The following is a 20,599-nucleotide window of genomic DNA, read 5'->3' on the forward strand; positions in this document are numbered from 1 at the left end:
TAAATATTATATTGGCACACGCCTCAGGGTCCCGTTCTGTACTTAATCAAGGAATGTGCAAATTCTTCAAATTTTTCTTAAGACATATTTATTTAATGGCACTAAAATCAGTATCTCCCTCAATCAGGCCACTGGACCTCTTCCCTCAGAACCTTCAGCATCCAGGTGAGCAGAAACGCCTCTTGGTGACCGCAAATTGTTGAGTTTGCAGCTGTTGATTGTTTGCAATTTGGGGAAATTTGGGTTATTCAATTTTCAAGATCTGTTAAGCTGTGTGCCGAGACTCGTGTCCATTTTCATTGTTAAAAAATGCTAAGAACATAAATCTGGTTTCTCTGGCTCAGACTCACATTTGACTTGTTAGACTGGTGCAAAAGATAATAAAACGTTCTTAATGTGTAGACAACTAAATACTTACTGTATTTAATTGCTTTGGATGACATACAGGTACTTGCATATGTTTTGTCACAATAATACCTTGACATGTGGATACAGGACTAATATCTCAAGTAATACAAGAATGGAGAAGCAACATGTGAAAATCATAACAGAAAAACAATTGTTTTGGCATTAATTACAAAAAAAAAAATGAAATGAAATACAATACAATGGGTTATATTCCTTTATTGAATATATACTTTCTAATAATAATTTTTGATATGGCAAAAACGTGTCACATAAACATTTATTAGTAAAAATTCAGAAACTATATTTCCTTATTTAAACAATACAAACTATCTTCCTATTGAATTTTATGTACATTCCTAACATGTTTTTTCAAGTGGCCTGACTGTGTGAAGTTTTTCGGGCAATGCGGGCAAGAATGCGGTTTCTCCCCTGTATGGATCATCTTATGTCTTTTCATGTTATTGCAGTCTAAAAATCCTTTCCCACAGAACGGACACCAGAATCTTTTCTCTCCATTATGCCACCTCAGATGCACATTTAGCTCCACTCTCCTGACAAACCTCTTCTCACATAAGTGGCAGGGGAATGGTTTCTCCCCTGTGTGGATCCGGATGTGGTCCGTCACCTCTCTCTTTGTGAAAAAAGCCTTTTCACAGAACATGCACACATATGGTTTAAATTTCCCATGTACCATCTGAAGATGTTTGGTGAGGCCAAAAGCATATACGAAACCCTTCCCGCATCGATGGCAGACATGGATCCGACCATTGCGGTGCACTCTGTCATGCCGTCGAAGGGTTTTGTCGTCAGGAAAGTTCTTCCCGCAGTGATCGCAAGAGAATGGTCTGTAACCTGTATGGAGACTGACGTGGCTTGCAAGAGCAGCAGGGTTGCTCAATACACGACCACATTGCCCACACTGGTTCTTGAGCAGACGGTCACCTATGACGGCTAAAGGTTGTAATGGTGATACAATAGGTGGCGCTTTGAAAAGTATTGGGTGGTAAGAAGGACTCGGCGAAGTGACTACAGTGAGATTCTGAGGTTTTGAGGAGCGTTCCTCAATCTGGGTTGGTGAGAACGAAGATCGTTTTCCTCTTACTGAAGTAGCTTCCGTCGCTGGCCCTGTAGGAGTCCACACGATTTGAGCTCTGGTTCCAGTCTCATCGCTCCCATATTGCTTAGTCACTTGCTTTGTTTTCTTTGAATTTGATTGTTTGGGTTTGTTTATTTCTGCAACTGTCTTTGTTTTTGCTAATTTCTGGGCAGTTCGTAATTTTACGTTTTCTGAAATACTGCAGTTTTGACTCAGTCTGGATTTCTTAGCTGCAGATTCTCTGCTTTTACTTGAACTGGAAACAATGATAGGCAATTTAATCCAATGAACACTTGGAGGTACAGTATTTTCCAATAATGAACTAGATTTTCTTTTTAATTGTTTAGATGTGTGTGCTTCTTTAGCAAGGTTGGGACCAGGAGATACAGTATTTCCCAATAATGAACCACATGTTCTTTTTGACTGCTTAGATGTATGTGCTTCTTTGGCAGCGTTGGGACTTGGGGGTACAGTATTTCCCAATAATGAACCAGATTTTCTTTTCAACTGCTTAGATGTGTGCGCTTTTTTAGCAAGTTTGGGACTTGGGGATAGAGTATTTCCCAATAATGAACCAGATGCTCTTTTTGACTGCTTTGATGTGCGTGCTTCTTTAGCAAGGCTGGGACTACTGAGAGATTCACTGCAAGACTTTTTAGATCTGGTACTAGTTTTCATTAGACTGACAGAAGACGAATTGGACTTTTTTGAACTAGCACAGTCACTCTTCGGTCTCGAAGATTCGGCCTTTTTATGAGCCAACCTAGCGTGTTGTGGGGATTTTTTCTGGGACTTTTTAGAACGAGCATTTTCCTGGGCGGTGATACACTTCTTACGACTCTGAGGTGAGAGTTTATTTTTTAAAAGGCTGGTGGTATCTTTAGATTTCCTTGACCTTAGACACACAACATTTCCTTTTGACTTCTTAGGGCTAATCTCAGCTTTGTTTGTGCTAGACTTTCCAATAATCTTGGCTGGCAATGTCTCTTTAACATAAGGCTTATCTTCTGCTATACCCGACACTGGAATCAGATTTGTATCTTCGGACTTTTCAGAGATAGCATCATCGGTGCATGGGGCAGACTTACACTCATTTAGAGGAGGCATATGTGTCTCAATCAGGTCATTTGTCTCTTTAATAGAACTAGAATGTACAGGGGATTCAAAATTTTGGTTTGCACATTCTTCAACAATAACTTGCGGTGTACAGTTTATTGGAATGTGTTCAATAGTAGATCCTATCTTTATGCTGTCATTGTCTAGTGAATGTTTTGTTGGGTTTCCATTGGTGATGTTGACCTCAATGTCTGGCTGTAGGGGAATAATAATTAAAGTGTTGGTGGTTGTGTTTTCAAGAGATAGAGCATCTTTACTTACAACCGGAACAGTCTTGAAAGCTGTGTTTTCAGTTGGACAGGTATCTGCACTGCTCGGTCTCTTGAGACGAGCTTGAGAGTACCCAATTTCTGTTTGTAACTCCGGTAGAATTTCCGTGCTAACAGGAGTTTGCTTAGTGGACTCAAGGGCTGTAGTAGCAACATTCTTTAATGTTGGTTTCTTGGGGCTTACAGGGGTGGGCAGTGGGGAAATAACTAAAGTGCTGGTTGTTGTGTTTTCTGGAGATGGAGAATCTTTAGTTACAATCGGGCTTTCTGGGCAAACAGGAGTAATTGTGAAAGTAGTGTTTTCAGTAGGACTGGTATTTATATTCCTTTGTCTCTTGAGACTAGCTTGAGAGTACTCAGTCTCTGTTTGGAGCTCAGGGGGACTTTTTGTGCTAAGAGAAATTGGCTTGGTGGCTAGGTCAGTGGTAACAACATTCTCTGATGTTGGTATCTTTTGACTTCCACGGGTGTTACGTTTTCCTGTAAGTGGCTGAGAATTTACTTTGTTTTTTTTAGCTTGCAAGTGAATTTTGAGGTGACTTCTGAGACGGGCAACAACAGAGTTTCTCTCTGACTTTCTCCTGGATTCGTCTGCAAACTCATTTGTTGATACCTAGAAAGTAAAAATACATGCCTTAAATTTTTTCACAGCACCTTTAGGATACAATGTAATATAGTAAGCTTGGAATTGCAATAATCAGTAAATATATTGACTACAAATGGCTACATTTACATTACCTTTTGAGAGTCCTGGTTTACAGGCGTCACTTCCAATTGGGCGAGGAATTGCGTTTTAGTCCATTGTGACCGGGGGTCAGATAAGTCCTTGGGTGTAACGGGATTTTTTTGTTCTGGGTTGTTGATTTCTTCAGTCATGTTGAAAGAAGGCTTGGTCGTTTGATCAGGTACAGTTGATGGTTTAGCCTTCTCAAAGTCTATTGCTGATTTCATTGAGACAGGTTCGCACACATTAGAAAGCGAACAGGATGGCACAATGTCTGGTTCCTCTTCCACAATAATGCATGATGATATATATTCTGACATTGGAGACTCATTCACAGCTTCAACAACAGATGCATCTTTTAAATTATGACAAATGCTGGTTGGTATTGCAGGGACTTCTGGGGTTGGGTTTAATGCCTGGGCATTGGCAGCATATGAAATGCTATCTGGTTCAGCAAGCCTTTCATAAGAATCCAGTTCCGAAACCAGAACAGTTTTAGTGAACAATGGCAGCTTTTTTAATTTTACCACCACTTGGGTCATTTCAAAACCGCTGATGGGTACACCCTCAGTTGAAGATGTTTCCGCTTGTTCTGGGTTCGTTATTTGTAAACTTTCACAATGCGGCGGTGTGGGTGACAGGGGCGATATAATTATTGGTATTTGTTCAGTTAACAATGACTCTTCCGTTCCATCTGAAGTCATTCCAGATATGCTACACATGTTACTTAGCTGTGATACCGACATATTGACATCACCATCTGGTCCAACAAAATTGTCTTCGGCCTCCGACGATTGGGTCTGACCAGTCCCAACAGCTGATGTAGGTCTAGGAATTATTATTTTTATTTTAGTGTGTGCCTTTAGTTCTATTGAATCGTTTGTTGTTTCAGGGTCGACAACAGAAGCAGCTGTTGTTGCAGTAACAGTTTCCATTTCAGAAATTCCCATAGACAAGGAACATTTACTCTGTGCAGCAGCAACAGTTGACACAACAGCAGAAATTTGATTTGGGGAGAGCGGGGCAATAGTACATGGTGAGGATTTGGAGAGATCGATGACTTCATCTGGGACTGAGTCTACCAGGTTTTGTTCAGATGCTACCAATCCAATTGGAGGAGAAAGTGAGCTTTGCTCAAATAACTCTGCTACTGTAGAAGTCAAAGATGATGGAGATGTAATAATGTTCAAAGGAGTAGTGCAATGTTGTTGCACCCCAATCTGAGACTGTGAATTGCTGTAAGTGTTTGTGGATTGCTCCAATATAGGTACCGCTTCTGCAACTTGATCATTTATATTTAGGGTTGGTTGTGATGCTTGAGTAGTTACTGGAGATTGTACCTTAGATGGTAAAGCGACAAGGGGCATACACGTTGATTGGTCTATCTTTTCTTGTGGGAGGATACAATCCTTTGTTGACTGATCCATTGCTTCGACGAGTAGCATTGCATCCTGAAGCGTTGCAGATGTGCTGCTTTCTGTGACATGACATGGTGGTGCTTGTTCCGATGCCGCAGTCCGGCCGTGTAACGTAGCAGATGGAATGTCAGCGCTTTGAGCATGACTAGATCCGTGTTTTATTTCCATGCAGGGTGGTTGAGACTCAGACGATAAACCTGTTTCTAATGGAGCTAATACTGAAACAGTCTGGGGCCCCGTGTTAGGGTTTTCCGAGTCTTCTAATGATCTGTTTCGCATTGCTGTAGAAACAATGGTTATAGCATCTACTGACATACCTGGAGATACTTCTGGAACCCCACTTAAAGATGTGTCCCCCTTGCAAATAGAAGACATCTCTTGATCATGTCCTGCATCATTATTTGATCTCAAAACACTTATTTTTTTTTTTGTGTTATGCAATTGTTTCACTTTTCTTGAGGGCTGTCTTCTTTGTCTACTGTTTTTCTTCCCAGGCACATTTAATTCAATGTCGGTCATCAGCAATGTTTGCTCCCCTTGTTGTTCTCCTGGGCGGGGAACCTTGCTGTACTGCAGCACAGCCACATATGTATGTTCATTTCTTGGTGTTTCACCTAAGGGTTGTTTCTGAATTCGAACCTCTGGTACTATCGACTGTTTTTTGAATGTTGTGGGACCAGGGGATCCTTTAGTCGCAAATTCTGATAACATTTGATCAGACCCAGATGCCACTTCCTTAGTGCGACTTGTTATAGCAAGTGACTTAACTGAATGAATTTGTATCTTGCAAACCCCTTCTGAACTTCGTTGAATTGAGGAATCATCACTTTTTCTGAGCGATCCATATGAACATCGCTGGTAAATCTGAGGGCATTCTGTTTCAGTTTCACGGGAATATTTTGATGCTGAATCTGAAAACAGATGGAGGTAAACAATTTGTATTATTGGTGTTTAAAACTATTTTTTTCAATGTTTCAATTTCTTACCTGTAACAGCCCACTCCATTTCCCTGCTGATGACAGGGGGTTCAGAGACCTTTGAAACATACAATGAAGAAGAAAAAATTACAAACTTGATAGCAGACAACTTCCAACAAAAATGCATAAGTGCATTGAATGAAATAACTTTGCAGGTGTTTGATCATAGCAACTACAAATCAAAACCTTTGTAGATCTGACTTTTAGTTTTACCAAGTTTAGAGTGCGGTTACTGCTTGTAGAAAAACTTTGCAGCGTGTCAAAATGATGAGCATGTTCAACTTCAGAGGGGCTGTATTTTGTATAACTACTACAAAAACATTTTGCTCCAAAATTTAACATACACCACACACCTCGGGTTTTGTCAACTGACAATATTCATCATTTGAAGCATCATAGTCATGGTCCTTCAGAAGGATGTAAACCATCTGCTCTCGATCACATTGCATGTTTTGATCATCTCTGCTTTGTCCCATCGATTGACAGACCATATCAGGCAAGTCGTGGCCAGAAAGAAGGTCTGTAAACATGAATACACAAAGTTAAAATGGAAATCAATGGTGAAAAATACACTTAAATTATTTACAATAGTGTTCCCTCGCCATTTCGTGGCTCACTTCAACAGGAACCTTTAATTCCAGAGGCTGGAGGTTCATGGAAGCAAAAGTTCAAGAGCTTTTGGTGGAAAGGTGCCTAAAGTGTGAGATAAATTATATTTTCTAATAAAGGATGAGCAGTGAAGCAGTTTCTCTAATTCACTTGATGAGTATGATTTCTCTACAAACTGTGTGGTTAAATACTAGATAGAGGTGGTAAAAATTAATAATTATTTGATGTATCACAATCAAAACATAAGCGATTCCGATTCATGAATCGATGAACAAATGTCTAAACGTCAACTAGCAACTGGAACCAAAGTGTCTGAACATTTTGCGGTTTTAGAAGGAACAAAAATGAAATCATGGATGCCTGTAGGGACTTTTATTTATTAGTTCGCAGGCTAATACAGTTTGCATATATCCAGCCTTCTATGTATATATACATATATATATTAGGGCTGCAACAACTAATTGATTAAATCGATTATAAAAATAGTTGGCGATTAATTTAGTCATCGATTCGTTGGATGTATGCAGTGCGCTGAGGCTCTTTTTTTCCCCCCCCTTTCGTTCTTTCCTAAATTTTTATTTAGGAACTGCAACATTTACAAAAAGCTGAGAAACAATAATCAAAACAAGTACAAAAAAGTACAAAACAGCGCCAGGCGCAGTAAGCCAGGCAATGATGTGTCATGTGCAGCTCACGTGACCAAGCCGTATTCTTTGTCTGGAAACATTCGAAAAATGGCGGAGGAAAGCAGGCGCGATAGTGTAAGTGCAATGGAGAAAAGTTTACAACCTACGTCGTCAAAAGTGTGGGAATTCTTCACCCTAAACACTGCAAAGAAGACCGTTTCCTGCAAAACGCGCAGAATCAACCTCACGTGGCACGGAAGTACGACATCGCTTCAGGAGCACCTGAACAGGAAACATGTTGGATTCATGGATGAAGAGGAAAAACTAATAGTACGTAACTTTTTAAGTCCAAAGTCCGAGCATATCAATCCGTTGTGTCCGTCTTTGTGTGTTTTTAATATGTTGTTAACGAGGAGATTTTTTAAGGCAATAAACGGACAGAAATATCTCAGGTTGGTTTCATAATGGATCAATGTCGCCAGACCCAATAAAGCTATATAAATATATTTAGACTTGAGTGACGCTTTAGTATAACTAAACGTTATGAAGGTGCTGGAGTATTTCATGCTATTATTCACAGGCAGCCTAAAATGAATCCTTTATTATTCACAACAGAAACGTATACTATATCTGATTCAGTTGTGATATGATGAGATACATTTCTGTGTTATTATTGTTGTATGCTGCATCCCCAATGTCCATTTATTTCATTTAGCTTTTTTTTATGTGGTGGTGTAATTAGATAGATAGATAGATAGATAGATAGATAGATAGATAGATAGATAGATAGATAGATAGATAGATAAATATATATATATATATAGATAGATGGATAGATGGATATATAAATGGATGCCGGTTCTCAGAAAAGTTAACCAAAATTTTAACCTTTTAATAATGTAAATAGCTCACTAACCGATTTTTGCCCTTGCTGGCTTGAACAATATTTTCAAGATGACAGTTCAAGAGGTGGCGGCTTGTCCGGGTGTAGGTTGCCCTACACCTGAGTGCAGCTGGAATAGGCTTCAGACCGTCCACGACTTTGAGAGAGACAACGGGTGGAAAAATGGATGAATTGAGGATTCATCAAGTAGTTTTCGGTTTCCTCATATTTCCCGCACTGAACATTTTTTTTAGTGACCGACTGGCTCTATATCGCCTTGGAAAAACTGGAGACGAAAGTGGTAAGCATTGCTTTGCAGAACGTATACTATCTTGCCCCCGCCAGGTTTTTTTTGTCTGTTTGTTACCAACATAACGCAAATAGGTACAGATAGATTTTCATGACATTTTTCAGGAAATGTCCAAAATACAATTCCTCTCATTGACTAAGAACACACTTCACTTAATGCTTACATGCGCCACACCCTGCGCATACGATTCTGGGGGGGTGTAGTTTGTACCCAGTCTACGCTGAAGCGCAAGAAAAAAACTACACACTAAGTTTTAGTATGATACAATCAGGCGACACGGTACTTTTATGAAGACTTGGAAACCAAAATACCGTGGTATCTACAATATCGTTACACCCCTAATGATTTTAGATGCAAAATTAATCGATTTAGAGTTTAATTCAACTATGGCCCCTGAACATTAATCTTAATTGGATTGTGAGGTCCCCAAAGATTACTACATCTATGTCCTACTCCCACAAATTATTAATCAGACAGAAAATGAAATAAAAGCTGCCGCTGACAGGTCAAAGAAGTGGACAAAAGCAAGAAAACACACTGGCCGAGACGGAGAATGAACAAATATTTGTTCAGTTCAAATCATGCATCGCAAAGCCGACGGGAGTATACAGTAAATCCAAAAACCAACAAAATAATGTACACTGTAAAATGGAAAGACGCAAATTTAAGACACACATCGTAACTAATTATGCAAATGACACATTTGTGTCATAATGAAAGCTTTGGCCACACCCCCACCACATTTTTGTGGTCACTCCTGACTACCACAAATAGATTGCACTACACCCTGTCGATGACTTTCTACAAAACGTGTGTAATTAATATTTTCTCTTCTATTAAGATATTTTAATATGTATAATATGTATATATATGTACAAAATGTTTTTATTGTGCTATATTATGTTCTATTTTAAATTGTATTCATTACGCTCAATAAAGCTAAAAAAAACCGCCATTAGAACCGGAAAAGGCGCGGCCTTTGGTGTTACACCAAATCTTGCAACGGGAAGTGGAATTGCAAATATTATGTAAGAATATAATGCAGAGACTATTTTTTTATGATTACCATGAAGAAGATTAAATAACCGACATCGACATGTGAGGGTGTATTTTAGCATAATAATCAAAGATTCTCGAAGTTTCCCTCCTATTGTCCGTCCCACGCGTACGGGAAGTGAGACCCTCCCGTTGTTCCAAAGCACCGCGTGTATCCAACACAAATCATCGTTACAAATACTAACTTTGACAAATTAAAAAACTAAATTAGTATTTTACAACTCAAACAAAATACTCACCGCACTGTATTGATGTATCACACATCTCAGGGATGTCGTCACTTTGGCACGATTCGCTAATCGCCAAGGTTTTGGCGTTTTCTTTTACTCGGCATGTGGTTTTCAGGGCCTCGTTTTCCATCTTCACTTTGGATAATTCCTCCTTTAATTCGTCAACCATACCTTCGAAAAGTTTGGTAGTTTCCGCGACTGTACTCTTCACTATACTCTCCATGAAGGAGGCATACTTCGTCTGAAAATCGCCCGCCGACATCGCAGCGTGGTAGTCTTTCTTCCGAGTTCGTAATTACAGCCGCGCTTTTTAAGTAGTGGTCACGGCTTAGTCGAGATGTTGCGCGTCGACTGTCTCCAATATGGCTTCCTAAAACCGTCCCCGCTTTGTGTGTGCGTGCTGACGTGACGCACTTCTGCTCCCGTCTGCTTTCAGCGGCTACGCGCATGCGCGATTGGCAACAAAGAAAAACAACGTTTGTATTTTCTTAGTCATCCCGAACAAAGTTTTTTGTGTCCAAACCCACTGAAGCACCAACATATATCATCCTATTTGTGTACACCAAAACTTAATTAAATGTTACATATATTACCGTCTATTTTTAAGGTTTGTCCCAAACTTCTTACCGTAGTAAAATGGCGGAATGGTGATTGTTTATGTAACGAAGAAGATACTTATTTTGCTTCAAAAGATCACCAAATCAATACTTTTATCCTTAAAATCTATGGTGACTAAAGATGGAGCAAATACTACCCCTTGTTTGAGAAAACTTCATATTGAAGATGTTCATTTCTGTGATGAAAATTGTTCCAACAAATACACGAGGGCAGTTTTACTGTAATAATATTTTCCGGGCACAGTTCATAAACAATATATTCTGAAGGAGTAAAAAAAATAAGGACAATATATATATATATATATATATATATATATATATATATATATATATATATATATATATATATATATATATATATATATACACACTTGTCCTATTCTTCCCCTAATTTGAATAAATACAATTGAATATTCTTAATGGAATATACCCTTCAAATGTTCTTTAAAGCTTAAATTTGGAGGTCGATCACTGTTATATCTGTTTGTGGAATATGTGAGACTGTGCATGTTTTTGGGGAGAAGAAAGATACTTTATTTTATTAGTAGATTACACAGTACATTTGTACATATTCCGTACAATTGACCACTAAATGCCAACACCCGAATAAGTTTTTCAACTTGTTTAAGTCTTTGATTGGGGTCCACGTCAATCAATTAATGGTAGTTTGGTCATGGTAGATTGGCTGAGAAAGTGTGAAGATCCCCATTCCCTATAGAATAGATTAAATTTGGTATTTTTGTAAATGACTGTAACATAGCAATATTTGTCAACATTATTATGCTCCACGCAAACATTTTTCTACATAAATGTCGATTTATGAAAGTAAGGCCTACATATTCTAATTGGCATAATGGGTTACATTTATCAATCAAATATTGGAGAATGCTTAAGAGTACAAAATCCCTTAAATGTATATCCTTGTCAAAACATTTTAAGTGATTGAGGTAGCCCTCTTTGTTTGTTCTCATATTTATTATTATGATTATTATTATTAATAATAATAATAATCATAATAATAATATTAATAATACAAATATTATTATTATTTAATACTCTATCTGTATTTCTTTTTTTTTATTTCATTGACATGTATTGCTGATGTTGAAAGTGCCTTGAGCTTTGTGTGCATTATACATGTATGTTTGTTGTTCAATAAAAAAAAATATATATCTAAAAAAATAATAATTTGAAAAATATATGTATTTTCCGCACACACTACGTGCAAGAGACATTGTGTTTTTATTTATTTCAAAGTATATCATGCCCTCTGCGTAAAAACAAAACCGTATTCAAAAACAAATACGCTATCTTTTTATTTTGTCCCAAAATACACGCCGTAGTCAAAATGTCGGCGGGGCGAATGGTGACGGACCTAAGAAGAAATTCGTTTGCTTCACAAATTTAAGAACAAGTAATTTTTTTGTAGATATATTGTAGTTGTGTTTCATGGCCTGGAGTAATGTCGTCGTAGGCATAGGAAGCAAAAGTCACTGTAAATGTTGGTCCTCGAATTCTCGTTGTCAGGCGAACGAGAGGCTTAGCAGTCGATGCTATATTATGCTGCATTGATATAATTAAGACACCGAGGACAAAAAAGAGCTGACAAGTGTAAAGGGTCAGTCGTTTCGTCACTTTTGAGAACTGCAAAGGGGAAAATGGCCGACCCACTCGTAACCTTTCAGTCGCAGCTTTCCGGTGTGATGGAGACGGTATTCAAAGCCGCCATGTATGAGATCACCAGACTTGTGCAGGACAGTTTCGTTGAGGAGGTCGCACGGTGCAGGGAGCAGGTCGAGCGTCTAAAGAGGAGACTAAAATGGTCGGAGAGCAAACGCAGAGAGCCACAGGGCGACAGAGGACTGAAATGTGCAGACTTCAGTGCACTGCAAGTGCCCAACAAAGAGAAGCCAAAAGTGATGCAGATAGGTAATGCATACCTTCATTGCCTTTTATTTTGTGTTTCTTGTTCATAATAATAATAATAATAATAATAATGCCATCCATCCATCCATTTTCAACCGCTTATTCCCTTTGGGGTCGCAGGGGGCACTGGCACCTATCTCAGCTACAATTGGGTGGAAGGCGGGGTACAGCCTGGACAAGTCGCCACCTCATCGCAGGGCCAACACAGATAGACAGACAACATCCACACTCACAGTCACACACTAGGGCCAATTTAGTGTGGCCAATCAACCTATCCCCAGGTGCATGTCTTTGGAAGTGGGAAGAAGCCGGAGTACCCGGAGGGAATCCACGCATTCAAGGACATGCAAACTCCACACAGAAAGATCCCGAGCCCGGGAGTGAACCCATGACTTTTCATGATCTTTGTATTGTGAGGCAGACGCACTAACCCCTCTCCCACTGTGAAGCCCATAATAATAATGATAGTTCACTTTTTATGGGCAGCACGGGGGGTTAGTGCATGTGCCTCACAATATAAAGGTCATAAGTTCAATCCCGGGTTCGGTATATTTCTGTGCGGAGTACTCTGGCTTTCTCCCACTTCCAAAAACATGCACCTGGGGATAAGTTGATTGGCAACACTAAATTGGCCCTAATGTGTGAATGTGTGTGAGAATATTGTCTGTCTATCTGTGTTGGCCTTGCGATGAGGTGACGACTTGTCCAGGGTGTTCCCCTGCCTTCTACCCGAATGCAGCTGAGGTAGGCTCCAGCACCACACGCGATTCCAAAAAGGGACAAGCGGTAGAAAATGGATGGATGGATGATAAGCTTTATTGTCTCCAGAAGGACAATAAACGTTTTACATCCATCCATACATACATACATACATACATACATACATACATACATACAGTTAATCAGACAATTCAGTGACAACAGTAAACAGTGTGCAAGTATATCAGTTTGTTATGAGATCACACATTACACTCCCCCAGTATTGCACTATCCCAATATTGCACTCATTATTGCATCAGGTTATTACAGTCTTGTCAAATATTTTTTGAAGGGAACAAGGGGGCTGCATGCCAATTATTTTACCAGCCCTCCTGATAAGGTTTTGAAGTTGAGTTTTGAGTTTGACAGACAGATTTTCATACCATGTGGAGATGCCATAACGGTTGACAGATTCAATGTTTGCCTTATAAAACAACACCATGATATTACTTGCCATACCGTGGACCCTGAGCCTCCTTAGAAAGAGCAGGCACTTGTTAATACGGGAGAAAACAGAGTCAACTTGGTTGGCCCAAGTTAACTGGGAATCAAAAGAAATACTGTAGTGCTTATAGGCGGACACCCGCTGCATTCTCTCCCCATGGATAATGATCGGGCTGTTATCCCCCACAAATCAGGGTTTAAAAACCATCTCCTTTTTTTTTTTTTGCATTTTAAAATCAGATTTTTTTGTCACACCCACCCAGACCCCCTTCTGTCTCTTGTTTGTATGAGTCGATGTTGGAGGATAGTTTAGGCTTTATTAATCGTTTGGACTTTGTATAATGTGAACATTAAATCAGAACTGTACAGATAAACACATGTCCTGTAGTATATCCATCCATCCATTTACTACCGCTTGTCCCGTTCGGGACCACGGGGGGTGCCGGAGCCTATCTCAGCTGCATTCGGGCGGAAGGCGGGGTCACCCTATCCTAATAGTCCAATGTGTGGCTAATAAAGTGTAATAAAACAATCAATTATAGATCCCAACTATTTACAATCTCTTCTTTTGTAGATAAAAACCTTAAACAAGAGAGTGAACTGCAAGAAGATATGCAAGGCCAAGAAGATGCTGCTGAACATCCTTCTCGTATAGAAGAGGAGGTCTGTGTCGATATGAAAGTGTCACAGGTATTTGCTGTATAAATCCTGGGACCTGTGTAATCTGTTGTCTTTTTAATTGGGATGTTTTTTTTAATTTTATGTATTTATTTGAATTAGGACAATTCATATATATCAATATTGAGCAACAATGTAAATATGCCGCAGTTAGTACAACCGCTCATATTAATCCGTTGTCCTAAAGCAGTTTAATACATTCTACAGGTCACGATACAAAAGAATACATAAATCACAAGGCATTAAACCTTGCAAACATACTATAAGCACAGACCATGGACAAAAAATAAAACAAAGAAAAAACAAATTAATAATATAATTGTGCGTGCATGTCTGATTAGTTTTCAGTGCAGTTTTAGATGTTAAATAGGTGTCACAGTTTCCGACATTGGCTGGCATCCTGTTCCATGACTGTATGCCTCTGATAGACTACACCATTTGGCAAAATTTACCGTATTTTTTGGGTTATAAATCGCTACGCAGTATCTGTCGCACCGGCCAAAAATGCATAATAAAGAAGGAAAAAAACATGTATACGTCGCACTGGAGTATAAGTCGCATTTTTGGGGTAAATTTATATGATAAAATCCAACATCAAGAATAGAAATTTGAAAGGCAATTCAAAATAAATAAAGAATACTGAACAACAGGCTGAATAAGTGTACGTTATATGACGCATAAGTAACCAACTGAGAACATACCTGGTATGTTAACGTAACATTATAGTAAGAGTCATTCAAATAACTATAACATATAGAACATGCTATACGTTTACCAAACAATCTGTTACTCCTAATCGATAAATCCGATGAAATCTTCTTCCTCGATGTCGCTTCTAAACAACTCTGCCAACCCCAAAGGTATGCGCCGCTTCCTCTTGTCGTTTTCTGCTGCATATTTCACTACGTCCAGCTTGTAATCTGCAGTACATGATTTCCTTTTCGGTGCCATTTTTGTTCAGCCCTTCTCAGTTTTTATAAGTTACCGCCAACGATGAAATGATCAATTTCAATAGCTACGGCAGTAGCAGATAGCATATAGCAATTAGCATTCCATCACCCAGAATGCACTTCTGCCATGACCCTCCCCCGCCAAATTCTTATTGGTGGACGTGTGTGTGACGATTGCTGACATGTGTGTGATGTTTGCTGACATTTTCTTCGTCTCTTCCGCGAATGAGATAAATAATATTATTTGATATTGTGTAACCTGCAGTACATGATTTCCTTTTTGGTGCCATTTTTGTTCAACCCTTCTCAGTTTTTATAAGTTACCGCCAACGATGAAATTATCCATTTTAATAGCTATGGCAGTAGCATATAGCAATTAGCATTCCATGACCCACAATGCACTTCTGCCATGACCCCCCCCCCGTCAAATTCTTATTGGTTGACGTGTGTGTGACGATTGCTGACGTGTGTGTGACGATTGCTGACATTTTCTTCGTCTCTTCCGCTAATGAGATAAATAAAATTATTTGATATTTTACGGTAACGTGTTAATAATTTCACACATAAGTCGCTCCGGAGTATAAGTGCCACCCCCGGCCAAACTATGAAAAAAACGGCGACTTATAGTCCGAAAAATACGGTAGTCCTGTGCCTTTGTATGTTGCAGTCCCCTCTGGTCTCTGCTCTGGTGTTTACTTGACTGCAATTTTTTTTATTAATACAATTTATCAAGGGAGGGGGAGGGTAAGCAAGTTTATTTAGAACTCTAAAGATGAGGCAAGTATTCATGAATATCTGATAAATATTTAAATCCAAAATATTATACTTAGTTAAAAGGGGCTTTTTGTCTTTTTTTTTAGTGTTCTCTTGTTGAGAGACTTTAGTTTTGATTGATTGATACTTTTATTAGTAGATTGCACAGTACAGTACATATTCCGTACAATTGACCACTAAATGGTAAGACCCGAATAAGTTTTTCAACTTGTTTAAGTCGGGGTCCACGTTAATCAATTCATGGTGGCTTTAGGATATTATCTGAGGTATGGGATATGCCTATCGATCGGCCACAGATCAGTGTCATAGACTTGTAGTGGTAAAGTAGCTGATCGCCATTCTTGATCAATGCATTTCATTGCCGATCACAAACATCAATCCACTCTGGCTGACGCTGTTTTTATTTTTAGTTGCCCGGCTGAAATGCAACTAGCAGCTAATTATGTATTTCCATAGAAAGTCTGGACCCACTCTTCTATGATAATAGTTATCACCTCCATTACAGCAAATAAACTGCATTTTGTCAGTATCTCAAAGGGGATTGAACTTTGTTCAGAGTTTTGCCTATCATTCACTATCTCTCTATAAGACATTTGTTTATATTTTTTTATGCAATATAACTTGTAATATACGGCAAATACGAGGGGGATAATACAATGGGAGTAATCTATTCTCCCATAAAGCCCTCTAAAAACCTCCAACAATACTCAATTTACATCTTGTGACCTGAATATTGACCAAATTTAACGCTGAAGAACTACTTTTAGCGGTGCCGTGATTTCAGAGGTAACACGCTTATGCAGCTGTTGACATACATTACTGAGCCGGCGAGCTCCTGCATGGCCTCTGAGTTGGTTAAAGGTAATTTTAGATTATAAATCAGAATTAGTACAAGATTGTGGCCATAAACCGAGAAGTTGGTCAACTTTGACACTCAACTTAGACCCGAAGATGGCGAGAAGAGACCAAAAATATATATTTTTTGTTTTACCTGCGTGAGGGCTGATTCATTCTTAATCTAAATGGAATTTTTGAATAACCCATCAGTCGGCATCCCAGTGAGAGAAGAAATTGTACAGTAAGTGATTGTTTTATTATGTTTGAAGTTTGTATTTCTTGTTAAACACTTAGCAATATTGCTCTTTGCTGGATCTGCTTATCACTTTGCTTCTAAAATTCGTAGATCATCCCCCTACTAGTCAGGTTGAAAAATATAAGGTTCTTGATCATCATTTGTGCCGAAGTAGTCATCGTTGTATATCATGAAGTCTGCCATGATTAGTAGTTGTTTAAGGAAATAAGTGAAGGTTGCAATTTGTCTTTGAAATTGTTGCGCTGCAATTGATGGCCTTATGGGCACAATATATGCAATGATGTAATAACTCCCGTTACCTTTATTGTTACCTGACTTTTGCTAGTGTTTATTTATGATATAGAATGCATAAAAAAAGGAAAAACAGTGTGTTATTGTATCACACAAGGATTGTGATTAATAGGCAAAATTATCCCCAAAAAGTGCATTTCCCCTTTAAAAGGGTCATGCATTTATGCTTTTTCTACATTTAAAATACATCCTCGTGGTCTACAAAACATGTAATTGCTGGTTCCTTGGTCAAAATGTTGCATAGAGTTTGTTTTACAGACCATCCTCAAACCATCTCTTCAGCATGCGCCGTTTTCTTTGTGGTCTTTGTGTCTCCACTTCAACTGCGTTTTCACCCCATCAGTCATGTTGTAGTTTTTAGTACTTCCATATGGACTCTACTGACAGATGTGAGATAGAACTATACACTACTTTTTATTTGAAATGACAACAACCGTGGATACATGTGCATTTACAAGCCAGTCTGCTCCACAACAAGGAGATAGAAAAAAAGGAGGAATTTATTGACTACAACAACGGACTATAATCACAGACTCTCGCAAAGATCTTCGGGTAAATCTCTACCACATATGGAGATATCCGCTGTTGCACAGTTAGGAGAACGTCACAAATTAGGCAAACTCCAAAATACTCATTTGGAAAAGTATGAAGGAAGGCAAGATGGTTTTATAAATATCTCTGCCAAGACTCCATGGTTTCATTTAAATTTTATGGGACTTTTACAGATCTCAAACATACAAACTCCGTTTCCATATGAGTTGGGAAATTGTGTTAAATGTAAATAAAAAATGAATACAATGATTTGCAAATCCTTTTTAACCCATATTCAATTGAATGCACTTCAATGACAATATATTTGATGTTCAAAGTCATACAATTTATTTTTGTTTTGCAAATAATAATTAACTTAGAATTTCAGGGCTGCAACACGTACCAAAGTAGTTGAGAAAGGGCATATTCACCACTGTGGTACATCACCTTTTCTTTTAACAACACTCAATAAACGTTTGGGAACTGAAGAAGCTAATTGTTGAAGCTTTGAAAGTGGATATATTTCCCATTCTTGTTTTATGTAGAGCTTCAGTCGTTCAACACTCCAGGGTGTCCGCTGTCGTATTTTACGCTTCATAATGCGCCACACATTTTCGATGGGAGACAGGTCTGGACGGCAGGCGGGCCAGGAAAGTACCCGCACTCTTTTCACAAAGACACGCTGTTGTAACACGTGCTGAATGTGGCTTGGGGTTGTCTTGCTAAAATAAGCAGGGGTGTCCATGAAAAAGACGGCGCTTAAATGGCAGCATATGTTATTCCAAAACCTGCATGAACCTTTCAGCATTAATGGTGCCTTCAAAGATGTGTAAGTTACCCATGCTTCGGGCACTAATGCACCCCCATGCCATCACAGATGCTGCCTTTTGAACTTTGCGTCGATAACAGTCCGGATGACACGATGTGGAATGTGGACTCGTCAGACCACAGAACACTTTTCCACTTTGCATCAGTCCATCTTATATGATCTCGGGCCCAGAGAAGCCGGCGGTGTTTCTGGATGTTGTTGATAAATGGCTTTCGCTTTGCATTGTAGAGCTTTAACTTGCTCTTACAGATGTAGCGACAAACTGTATTTAGTGACAGTGTTTTTCTGAAGTGTTCCTGATCCCATGTGGTGATGATATCCTTTAGAGATTGATGTCGGTTTTTGATACATTGCCGTCCGAGGGATCAAAGGTCATTGTCATTCCATGTTGGTTTCTGGCCATGCCGCTTACGTGGAGTGATTTCTCCAGATTCTCTGAACCTTTTGATGATATTACTGACCGTAAATTTTGAAATCCTTAAATGTCTTGCAATTGCACTTTGAGAAACTTTGTTCCTAAACCGTTTGACTATTTGCTCACGGAGTTGTGGACAAAGGGGTGTACCTCGCCCCATCCTTTCTTGTGAAAGACTGAGCATTTTTTGGGAAGCTGTTTTTATACCCAATCATGGCAGCCACCTGTTCCCAATTAGCCTGCACACCTGTGGGATGTTTCAAAAAAGTGTTTGATGAGCATTCCTCAACTTTATCAGTATTTATTGCCACCTTTCCCAACTTCTTTGAGACATGTTGCTGGCATCAAATTCTAAAGTTAATGATTATTTGCAAAAAAAAAAAAAGTATCAGTTTGAACATCAAATATGTTGTATTGTTGCATATTCGACTAAATATGGGCTGAAAATGATTTGCAAATCATTGTATTTCTTTTTTATTTACATCTAACACAATTTCCCAACTCATATGGAACCAGGGTTCATACAAAAACAGGTACCATTAGGTAAGAAAAGTTGGTTTTAGATAAAAGGCCCCCTTTAAGAATCATGATCACATATCATTATCACTGGAAGACGAGGCTGAACATGTTACACACAGAGGAAGAGAATAACAAACTAGTTTACATATTGTGTTGATATTGTTAAACTGTCAATTAGGCATTAGGAATATGGCCTCAAATCTATATTGCAATATATATTGCAGCCTCCAGCGATAACAATATACATCACAACATGTTTTTTATTTAGTGAATACATGATAATAGACACATTTCAAAACGGTTATAAAGGCTCCTAATTTGGCTGCTGACTTATGCGGTAACATATTGCGCAATTTCCTGTGGTATTATTTTCTCGAAACTATTATTAATCTACTTGCTAATTTACTGTTATCTGTTTATTTTATGCTGTAACATTGTTCTATCTACACTTTTGTTAAAATGTAGTAAGCACATATCCTTCTGTTGTGTGGATACTTTGTATTAGTTTTGGGAAATACTACAAATTTCGGTATTGATCCAATATCAAGTAGTTACAGGGGAAATATTGGTCATACCAATGCTGATAGTTAATATGTTCAACATAAATAAATAACACCATTTTGGATCACAGTTATATGTAGAAAAAATGATGTTAGGCAAGCAAATAGTTTATACTGACGCAAGCATACCAAGCAAGAGGTACACAGAAAAGCGGAGCTTTGACTCCCATCCCTCGACCCCATGTAAAACAAACAGGAGTAAAATGAACATTTGGTAGCCCCGCTTAGAATGATGCATGAGACACTGCACATGATATAGTCCAGTTAAAATTATTGTTTTCTGTGCAAATTTAAAGAAAATGAACAATGGAAATGACAAATGAGGCAGTACATAGAATAGTTTTTATTTATGCTTAATTCAGTTTTTTGTTCAAGCCTAGATGAGCTCTGATTTTAAGTTTAATTGCTTTGTAGATACACTGAGATTAAGTCAAAACTACATTGTGTTCTTAATGGTGTTTTTGAAACTGCACCAATTTAAACTAACATGA

The 20,599-nt window shown here is 38.6% G+C and overlaps 2 protein-coding genes across 2 annotated transcripts in view; one reads left to right on the forward strand and one right to left on the reverse strand.

Moving 5' to 3' along the window:
- Positions 1-608: 608 nt before the first annotated feature.
- Positions 609-10,140, reverse strand: LOC133558043 (mucin-17-like). Its single transcript, XM_061909107.1, has 5 exons — positions 9,732-10,140; positions 6,362-6,528; positions 6,018-6,066; positions 3,628-5,942; positions 609-3,502 (listed from the first exon to the last, which is right to left on the reverse strand). The coding sequence occupies exons 1-5, from the start codon at positions 9,982-9,984 to the stop codon at positions 743-745; spliced, it is 5,544 nt and encodes a 1,847-aa protein (XP_061765091.1). The 5' UTR covers positions 9,985-10,140; the 3' UTR covers positions 609-742.
- A 1,509-nt stretch (positions 10,141-11,649) lies between these two features.
- Positions 11,650-20,599, forward strand: part of si:ch73-109d9.2 (uncharacterized protein LOC565042 homolog) — a 32,170-nt gene continuing 23,220 nt past the window's right edge. Inside the window, exons 1-2 of the mRNA XM_061911748.1 lie at positions 11,650-12,268; positions 14,043-14,158. Coding sequence (XP_061767732.1) covers positions 11,998-12,268; positions 14,043-14,158 — 387 coding nt within the window. The 5' untranslated portion in view covers positions 11,650-11,997. The remainder of the gene's footprint in view (positions 12,269-14,042; positions 14,159-20,599) is intronic.

The sequence above is a fragment of the Nerophis ophidion genome, linkage group LG01 (genome assembly GCF_033978795.1).
Source record: "Nerophis ophidion isolate RoL-2023_Sa linkage group LG01, RoL_Noph_v1.0, whole genome shotgun sequence".
Lineage (NCBI taxonomy): Eukaryota > Metazoa > Chordata > Actinopteri > Syngnathiformes > Syngnathidae > Nerophis > Nerophis ophidion.

Coding starts and splice junctions, on each gene's coding strand:
- LOC133558043 (XM_061909107.1), bottom strand. CDS start 9,984: ATGTCGGCGGGCGATTTTCAGACGAAGTATGCCTCCTTCATGGAGAGT. Junction 6,529..9,731: donor TGATACATCAATACAGTGCG/GTGAGTATTTTG, acceptor TCATGTTTACAG/ACCTTCTTTCTGGCCACGAC. Junction 6,067..6,361: donor GTCAGTTGACAAAACCCGAG/GTGTGTGGTGTA, acceptor TATGTTTCAAAG/GTCTCTGAACCCCCTGTCAT.